Source organism: Salvelinus sp. IW2-2015, linkage group LG2 (genome assembly GCF_002910315.2).
Source record: "Salvelinus sp. IW2-2015 linkage group LG2, ASM291031v2, whole genome shotgun sequence".
NCBI lineage: Eukaryota > Metazoa > Chordata > Actinopteri > Salmoniformes > Salmonidae > Salvelinus > Salvelinus sp. IW2-2015.
Genome location: NC_036839.1, coordinates 37,860,567 through 37,870,334, shown reverse-complemented (window position 1 = coordinate 37,870,334; position 9,768 = coordinate 37,860,567). Strand labels below are relative to the sequence as shown.

The 9,768-nt window shown below is 44.6% G+C and overlaps 1 protein-coding gene across 1 annotated transcript in view; it reads right to left on the bottom strand.

Moving 5' to 3' along the window:
- The window catches only part of LOC111979492 (target of Nesh-SH3), a 58,091-nt gene that overhangs the window by 28,496 nt on the left and 19,827 nt on the right, over window positions 1-9,768 (bottom strand). The window contains exons 8-11 of the mRNA XM_070446383.1: window positions 9,638-9,727; window positions 9,139-9,191; window positions 2,448-2,525; window positions 89-192 (exon numbers count right to left, since the gene is read on the bottom strand). Of these exons, the coding sequence (XP_070302484.1) occupies window positions 89-192; window positions 2,448-2,525; window positions 9,139-9,191; window positions 9,638-9,727 (325 nt within the window). The remainder of the gene's footprint in view (window positions 1-88; window positions 193-2,447; window positions 2,526-9,138; window positions 9,192-9,637; window positions 9,728-9,768) is intronic.

Here is a 9,768-nt window from a genome sequence, read left to right as displayed (position 1 = left end):
TGGCTTGTGCCCTGAGAGCTGTGCGCCGGCGTCTCGGCTGGAGAATACTTTGTTCTGGGATCCGTTTATTGCGTGTGTTGCGTCTGACCTTTGTCTGGTGTTCGGGCCTGTTCGGGCTTTGCCTGCATGTGCTCTGGTCTTCCGGCCAGATGTCCACGGAGGGAGAGGCAGATCTGATCTGGTCTGCTCGTCCTGGAGTGGGTGAGAGATGAGAGTAGAACATTGAGGCCATAGAAATATGTTTTATAGAACAGACAGCACACCAAGGACAGGTCTTTTGACACTGGAAAAAATTTATATTTAAATAGATTAGAAAAACTAAGAGGCCTGCCCAGTAAGAGGCCTGCCCAGCATTATCAAATGAGGTTGCAGGGCGGGCCCAACAGCTCAGTAGATACAGCAGAGAGAGAGAGAGAGAGAGAAAGAGAGATGCCGATTTCAAGTGTACTGTATGTATCATTCCAGGCTGTTTAACAACCGGCCGTGATTGGGAGTCCCTCAGGGCGGCGCACAGTTGGCCCAGCGTCGTCCGGGTTAGGGCTTGGCCGGGGTAGGCCGTCATTGTAAATAAGAATTTGTTCTTAGGTGACTTGCCTAGTTAAATTAAAAGTTACATAAAAAAAATAAAAAAAAAATACTAATAAAAAGAGCACACTGAGAAACAAGGACATTTTATGATAGGTCTGTGAGGCTCTGCTTCTGTTGGGAAGAAAGTGGACTCATTTAGTAGCATGACACATTATCATGCAGACTGGACTGAACACCGTCTAGACTGTAACTTTCTACTTTACCTTGCAGACTGGACTGAACACCTTCTAGACTGTATATTCTAGTTATTATGTGCAGACTGAATTGATACTTCTAGACTGTACTATGCTCTTTTATGCAGACTGGACTGAACACACTTCTAGACTGTAATATTCTTCTTCATATGCAGACTTGGACTGTTAAACCTTCTAGACTGAATATGCTACTTTTTCTGCAGATGGACTGAACCTCTAGCTGTAATATTGTACTTTATTCAGAAGACTGGCTGAACACCTTCTAGACTGTAATATGCTACTTTTTCATGCAGACTGGACTGATACCTTCTAAGCGTATATGCTACTTTTCATGCAGACTGTGATGAACTTGAATAAATACCTTATATGGAGATGGACTTTAGACTATATGCTACTTTTTATCATGCAGACTGACTGAACACCTTCTAGACTGTAATATGCTACTTTTTCATGCAGACTGGACTGAATACCTTCTAGACTGTAATATCTACTTTTCATGCAGACTGGACTGAACACTTCTAGACTGTAATATGCTATCTTTATCATGAGACTAGACTGAACACCTTCTAGACTGTAATTATGCTACTTTATCATGCAGACTGGACTGAACACCTTCTAGACTGTAATATTGCTATTTATCATGCAGACTGACGACACCTCTAGACTGTAATATCCTACTTTATCATGCAGACTGGACTGAACACCTCTTAGACTGTAATATGGCTAGCTTATATCATGCAGACTGGACTGAACACCTTCTAACTGTAATATGCTACTTTATCATGCAGACTGGGACTGAAACACCTTCAGACTGTAATTATTCTACTTTATCATGCAGACTGGACTGAACACCTTCTAGACTGTAATTATTCTATTTTATTGCAATGGACTGAAACACTTCGTAGACTGTAATATCTACTTTTATCATGCAAACTGGACTGAACTACCTTCTGAACTGTAATATTCTACTTTATATTGCAGACGGACTGAACACCTTCTAGACTGTAATATTCTACTTTATCATGCAGACTGGACTGAACACCTTCTAGACTGTAATATTCTCCTTTATCATGCAAACTGGACTGAACACCTTCAACGCTGGCTGAAAGCAAAGCACCATGGGTTAAAATAATGATTCTAAATGAACAGTTGTGTGTAGAATGTTTTCAAAGTATTGAACAGATGAATGAATGTGGGTTACAGATGGTACAAGGTGCTGACGGATGTTTGGACAGACAGCAACCAAATGAGACAAAGATTGAGGAAGAGAGAGAAAGACGATTGACTTGTTTGTGGGACGTGACTGATGAGAAACATATTGAGTGAACAAGCAGCGCTTATGCAATATGCTCAAAAGTTCAAGAGTCGTTCTCACCTGGACCAACCAACCACTAGGCTATGCTGCCGTGGCAACCTACCTTCGCCTCCATGGGGACCAATTGTCTGAGGCAGTATTAGAACTTTCAGTCATCTTCTCCTGAGATCCGGATGAGGGGCTCTCTACTTCTGTACTTAGTGCATGCCAATCGTACTCATGCAGGCAATCATAAAAGAAGATCCCTCTGAAATAGCACCCACCCACCCAGCCTTTCACTGGCTGCAGCCAAGCTGACTGACAGTTAAGCCGTCCTGTCTCGTTAGGGAGTAAAGTGTCTGTTTGTTTACCGGTTGGCTCGTTCTGCACCAGAGGCATTGTGGGTCTTGGAGTGGACAGGAAGCGCTGTCTATTGGTCGAGGTTGGGGCTAAGGAACATAACACACTTTAAGAACAACACAAAATCTGTGGAGTGAAACATGATGTCCTACTACAGGATATACACTGTGAAATGGTGTCAATGCTTTCCCGAGGAAAATAAAGAGAAATGAAAAGTGTAAGATTGAAAAAGACTACAAGGTTAAGAAGGAATAAGGTCAAGAAGAATAAGGTCAATATGGAATAAGGTCAAGAAGGAAAGATCATAGGACATAGTTGCATGGCTCATTACCGAAGGTGGTCCTTGGAGCCATAGGGGTCCTGAAGAGGGTTCTGCCCTGGCTCCTGTTATGGACAGCTAAACAGAAGGAGGCGACAAACATCATCACTTTGCCAGGCTGGAGTTTCCCAGTGTGGCTGCTGTGAGTAGCAATTACATTCCCAATGTATTGGCTATGTTCATTGTATTACAGTGCAGTATGAATGAATTCAGTGTATTACAGTGCAGTATGCATGGGCTCAGTGTATTACAGTGCAGTATGTATGGGCTCAGTGTATTACAGTGCAGTATGTATGGGCTCAGTATATTACAGTGCAATATGTATGGGCTCAGTGTATTACAGTGCAGTATGCATGGGTTCAGTGTATTACAGTGCAGTATGTATGGGCTCAGTGTATTACAGTGCAGTATTTATGGGCTACGTGTATTACAGTGCAGTATGTATGGGCTCAGTGTATTACAGTGCAGTATGTATGGGCTCAGTGTATTACAGTGCAGTATGCATGGGTTCAGTGTATTACAGTGCAGTATGTATGGGCTCAGTGTATTACAGTGCAGTATGTATGGGCTAAGTGTATTACAGTGCAGTATGTATGGGCTCAGTGTATTACAGTGCAGTATGTATGGGCTCAGTGTATTGCAGTGCAGGTTGTATGGGTTCAGTGTATTACAGTGCAGTATGTATGGGTTCAATTGTAATACAGTGCAGTATGTACGGGCTCAATGTATTACAGTGCAGTATGTATGGGTTCAAGTGTAATACAGTGCAGGTTGTATGGGTTCAGTGTATTACAGTGCAGGTTGTATGGACTCAGTGTATTACAGTGCAGTATGTATGGGTTCAGTAGTAGTTACAGTGAGTATGTTTGGTCAGTGCATTACAGTGGTATTATGTAGTTGGGCTCAGTGTATTACAGTGAAGTATGTATGGGTGCAGTGTAATTACAGTGAGGATGAATGGGTTCAGTGTATTACAGTGCAGTATGTATGGGCTCAGTGTATCAGCGGCAGTATGTATGGGTCATGGTATTACAGTGCAGTATGTTGGGTTATTGGTATTTAATAATGCAGTATGTATGGGTCTCAGTGTATTACAGTGCAGTATGTATGGGCTCGTGTATATACAGTGCAGTATGTATGGGTCAGTGTATTACAGTGTCAGTATGGTATGCACTCAGTGGTATTACGTGCAGTATGATGGGTCAGTAATATTATGTTGGCAGTAATCGTATGGGGCTCAGTGTATTACAGTGCAGTATGTATGGGTTCAGTGTATTACAGTGCGTAAGTTAGTTCATGTGTATTACAGTGCTATGTATGGTTCAGTGGTAGTCAGTGCAGTATGTATTGGCGTTCAATCATTACAGTTGTATTGTGTGGGCTCAGTGTATTTACGTGCAGAGTGTTGGGTGCAGTGTATAACATTGCAGGTTGAATGGGTAGTGTATACAGTGCAGTTGTATGGATCCAGTGTATTACAGTGCAGTATGTATGGGCCTCAGTGATTGCAGTGCAGTATGTATCTGGTTCAGTGTATTACAGTGCAGTATGTATGGCTCAGTGTATTACAGTGCAGTATGTATAGGTTCTGTGTATTACGGTGCATATGTATATGGGTTCAGAGTAGTACAGTGCAGTATGTATTGCTCAGTGCTTACAGTGTATTGTGTGTGGGCTCAGTGTATTACAGTGAAGTATGTATGGGTTCAGTGTAATACAGTGCAAGGTTGAATGGGTTTCAGTGTATTACAGCTGCAGTATGTATGGGCTCAGTGTATTACAGTGCAGTATGTATGGTTCAGTGTATTATAGTGCAGTAATGTATGGGTTCAGTGTATTACAGTGCAGTATGTATGGGTCAGTGTATACAGTGCGTATGTATGGGCTAATGTATTACAGTGCAGTATGTATGCATCAGTGTATATACAGTGCAGTATGTATAGGCTCAGTATAATTACAGTGCAGTATGTATGGGCTGTGTATTACAGTGCAGTATGTATTGGTTAGTGTATTACAGTGCATTACGTATTAGGTTTGTGTATTAACAGTGCACTATGTATGGGTTCAGTGTAGTAAGTGGCAGTATGTATTGGTCAGTGCATTACAGTGTATTATGTGTGGGCTAGTGTATTACAGTGCATATGTATGGGCTCAGTGTATTACAGTGCAGTAGTATGGGTTCAGTGTAATCAGTGCAAGTTTTATGGGTTCAGTTATTACTGTGGTTGGGTGGGGAAAAATTGGTGAAATGTTCTTGTATTCAGTGTGTGATTGATAACTATAAGTGGCGGGTAAAATGATGGATTGTGGGAGGGTATCTAAGAGTTATAAGGTTATGGGCGGGGTGATATTAGGGGTTATGGGTGCTAGCGTGTGTAATTGGAGACTGGTGGTGTATGAAGAAATTGGGAGATGTATGTTTGAGGTTGAGTAATGATAAGAGATGGACAAGGGAGAGTTATGATTGAGGAATGGGGTATTGTTAGATGATTATAAACAAGTGGGAAGGCTTGTGTAGATGGGTGGTCTAGAATTGATGAATATTAGCATGTGTAATTTAAAAGCTAGAAATACTTTATGCAGAGGGTATATCGTATTACTAGTGGATACAAGGTATGCAGGTAATGTTATGAGGATATAATTGACGGGGTAGAGTCAGTTAGTAGCTATATGGAAAGTATATATATTGGTGAGGTGTACTGATAATGTAGTTGGAGGGTATGTAAGGGGATATTACGGGGTGGTGATTTAGGTTTGCGCTTGAATGTTTGAGTTGATTGCTCCGTAGTTCTTTTAAATGTGCACGTTCGGTAAGAGTCTAAAGGAGCATTAAATGATCAGGAATGATAAGTCTAATCTAGTTGGATTTCGTTCTAAGAGGCTAACGTTAGGTCTCCCGTGGTCATGAATATAGTTCTGAAAGAATATATTATATATTCACAGATGATATATTACGATAATTTCAGATAAAGGTATTGTATGGATTGATACAAGATGTAGGACTATCACGTAGTCATGTAATAAACACTTATAAGAGTATATCAGGTGTTCTTATAGTTGGTCAGAGGTTGTATGAGCATCACGTCTATTCAGCGAGAGGTTATACTCCGTGCTAAGCGTTAGGTTCAGTAAGCGATCCAACTTGTGATATCCGTTCCACCCGTGCACAACTTAATTTAAATCTACGGCCAAATATAATATAGTATGGAAGAGTTAAAGCGGGCTTAACTAGCCGCCTATTTAACCCAGAGATCATGTGATGAGCCACATCTATTGACTTATAGATATAGATCGTATTGCTACAATTACCTTAAATATAAATCTTATTTTCCTATACCTTAAACATTTTAGAACCATATATACTACTTTAGTAATAATTCTAGAGCTTAGATTGCTTTTCTGGCTTTTCCTATAATACTTCTAACAGTATATTGTTGTTTGATAACACTGTCTGGGTAGTGAAATTTAATGAAGAGGTAAAAATATGTGGATAGATTAGGATCACACACATATCACAGGATCTACTCCCTCATATTATATTCACGTGACTAGGTGGGCTGTACACTCCATTGCTCTCCAGAGTGGTGGTGGGTTGGGGTTGAGCATGTACTATCACTACACTTATTAGGGTATATTGGGCCAACACACCTATATGTGTTATACATGTGTGGACATGGATGCGCATTTTTCCTAACTCAAAGGGGGAGTGGGTAATCGAAGGGGCCAGGCTGGCAGTACGGCATTGGTATTTGGCGCTGCATCTTCGTATATATGGAAGGTGAGGCACTTATGTAGATTTCGGAAGGAAACGGAAGTTGAAGCACGGCTAGGTTCAGAGTACGGGTATGGATGATAGAGACAGTTCAGTGGCCGACAATGATCAGCAGAGGGTGCTGGAGGCTAGTGGGAGTGTGAGGCAGCAGCCACTTTCTCCCTGATCTAAGGGTTTCAGGCTCTAGGTAAAATATGGAGAGCGGTGCACCCGAAACATACTTGGCTATAGAGAGCATGCGCGGCATACGCCATCATTTATCCACTTTTTTCATCGCTCCTACCCGTAAGTAGTATTCACTATATTCATTCACCCAGCAAAGGGTGTCGTTTTAGAACTGTACTTGAGAGCACCTATGATTGTATTTACATACCTATGAGGCACGACACAAAGCTGATTGGCGTTTCCGGATGCGTTATGGTAGATACCATCTGTTAAAGAATAAACTCTGTTCAGCACTGAGCCGGATCCACACAATACACAACTAACAGCAACAGCCTATATTCACCCATACACCACTTCCTGGGTTTTATCAACAGACAACTATAAGGATCTAAATCCAAGTTGGTTAAAGCGGTCACCAATATACATAACGTAATCGCCCGTAAACACCCGGGGAGGGAGGGCGCCCTACTAATGAGCAGCTAAATCTGGTATTAGGACACTTTATCCACTGGAGGGTGGTTATAGGGTTTATTTTGAAGCCTAAGTTGAGGAGAACATGTGTTCGGGTTGGTATGGCTATTGCGGGAATCAACCACATTTATTTGTTAGAATGTGGGCTGCGCATGTTGGTGGGGATATTATGCCACGGGTCGCATGATAGGGGAGGGAATATAAGTCACCACATACTGAAGGAGGGTTTTGGTTTAGTGCGCAGGGACTTGTTGTAGTGGGGACTCGGTAGTCACGTCTTGAGGGGACGCCGATTGTGGGAGTGGGTGTCATCACTAGGGTGGGTCCATAAACGGGGCCAGTGGGAGGTTGGGTACACGTACATTGGCCGCTTCCGTTTAAACGAAGAGAGTACCTTTAAGATGTGGGGCGAAGGAGAATATGATGGTCACAACGCAATTGTGACGTCTCGTGCGCAGCCAGGTTCGGGTGCTATCGACGGCGGAGCATGTCGTACGCAGTCAGGCCGGGGTCTGACTCGTCAACGGGGGCGGGGTACAAGACGAATTCGTCATGCGCTTTTTCTTATCTGAATTTGGAGTAGTCCACCAGTGGGTCGAAGAGAGAAGAGGGATGTCTTACGCCACCAGTGGTATATAACTCTATGTTAACTAGAGGGGCAAGCCTCAGCCAGTACTGTGAGTTAGAGTGTCGTAGTATGATGGTGGTATGAGGTGGTATTTCACCTGGTGTACGAAGACAGGTCCTTAACTCAAATTTTTGGTTATGTTCTCCATGGCTGTTGGGTTGGAGTTAAACGATTGTGATTGAGGTTGCATGAAAGGGAGTCTGGGGCTATGGGTGGGGGTAGATAAGTAGCTGTCTCATATCCTGCTAGGGTAACTGCGGTCTAGGCACGTGGATCGGAAGTTACGTCATCTGCTTGGATCGTGGGGAATCCATGGGCGCCGAATAGCATGCATGTTTCAACTAAGGTGTACATAGTTTCCTCTCAGAGGGAGAGAAGAGGAGAAAGAACTGGTAAACTTAAGATGTAGGGAAAAGCGCGTTTAGGCAGATGTAGCTAGGGAACGGGAGGTGCGCGGCATGGGTAGTGGACTCAATGGCTGGGGACAGGCACATTTGGCGCTTACCATACTGCGTGGGCAGAGGGGCCCCATTGTGGGCAACACCAAGGAGGGCTAGCAGGGTGCAAGATACCGGGCTCTCCAAAGGCTCAGCCCTCCTGTGGGGGCCCCCCTATGTCTATTATGTCTCTTAAAAAATACTGTGCGTGTACACATATTTTCTACTACCGTCCCTCATATTCCTTCGGCACTTTTGTATTTGTGTCCTCGTCATCGAGGAATGCATCCTATGTCGCTCTCTCACTCTACTCTCATCTTCCTCTCTGCTCCTATACTCTCTCTCCTCTCTCTCCTTATATATATTATCTCTGTATACAGCGCAACTCGGTCATCTTTCACATCATACACTTTCATATACGTATACCTACTCATTACATCTACATCAATATCGATCATATCTACTCTCATTGATCCTTTACTTCTTCTATATTTGATTGCTATCTTCTCGTCTCCGTCATTTGTGGTTGTTTCGCTGGGCTTGGGGAATCGATATAGACTCTAGGGTTTTGTACCGGGCTCTGTAGGACTTTTGGCTTAACAGTTAATTAGGGTTCTTATTACTCACTAAATGAGCGCACCGACACGGACGCACGCAGACTCCTGGGGTGGTCCTTTCTCGCTAGATCTGAGGGATTTAAGTGTCATGGGAGACCGAACGGCTACGGTCTCAATTTGCAATATACCGACCTCGGGCCCCTACATATAAAGCTCAGTCAGCTACTCGGGCACCGGGCGCACGTACTCATTACAGGGCTTCGAGCGCCTACTATGCGCCTCGCGCACCCTATCACGCCTCTGGACGTCAGCTCACACTACGCGTAATTCCGGGCCAGTCGCCCAGACCGTACCTGGGCCACTTCGGTCAGCAAGCACCTGTGGGGCCTCCGTTGTAATCTCGCAGCTGAAGGCAGGGACCTCGCCTCAGGGGGTTCATTCTCCGGGTGCGGGGCACCACTCAGAGCCTAGCGGTCCATTGCGCGTAATCAGCAAGCCCCTCCGGGCAGCGAGCCACCTTGCGAGATCTTCGCGCACTTCACAGCCTGATCGGCCAGCAATCCGACTCGCGTCAGAGACCCGGGCCGTCGAGGGGCCCCTCGCCCGCGCCCTCGCGCCTGAGTTGACGACATCCGCGCTGGAGCCTGTTAACCCTGGCTACAGTGCGGTCGTTGATCTACTCGGGACAATCGCGCACCTATGCTGCGCGCCTCTCCCAGGGCCTGGATCTGTTACACTGTACACGCCTAAGGGTCCATGTCACGATCGCGCATCTTCCTGCCTCGCGTCCCTACGCCTAAATGGCTACGCAGTCACCCACAAGCCACGCAGCCCCTTCCGCCATCGGCGTACCCGTGACGCGGTCGAGTCCATTCCGTCGCGTCACACTCTTTGCTGGCGTCACTCGACTTACAGCTCGCGCTCGCGCTCGCCTTCTCCGCTCTTAGGAGCACTCACGACAACTACGCATGTCCCGCATCAAC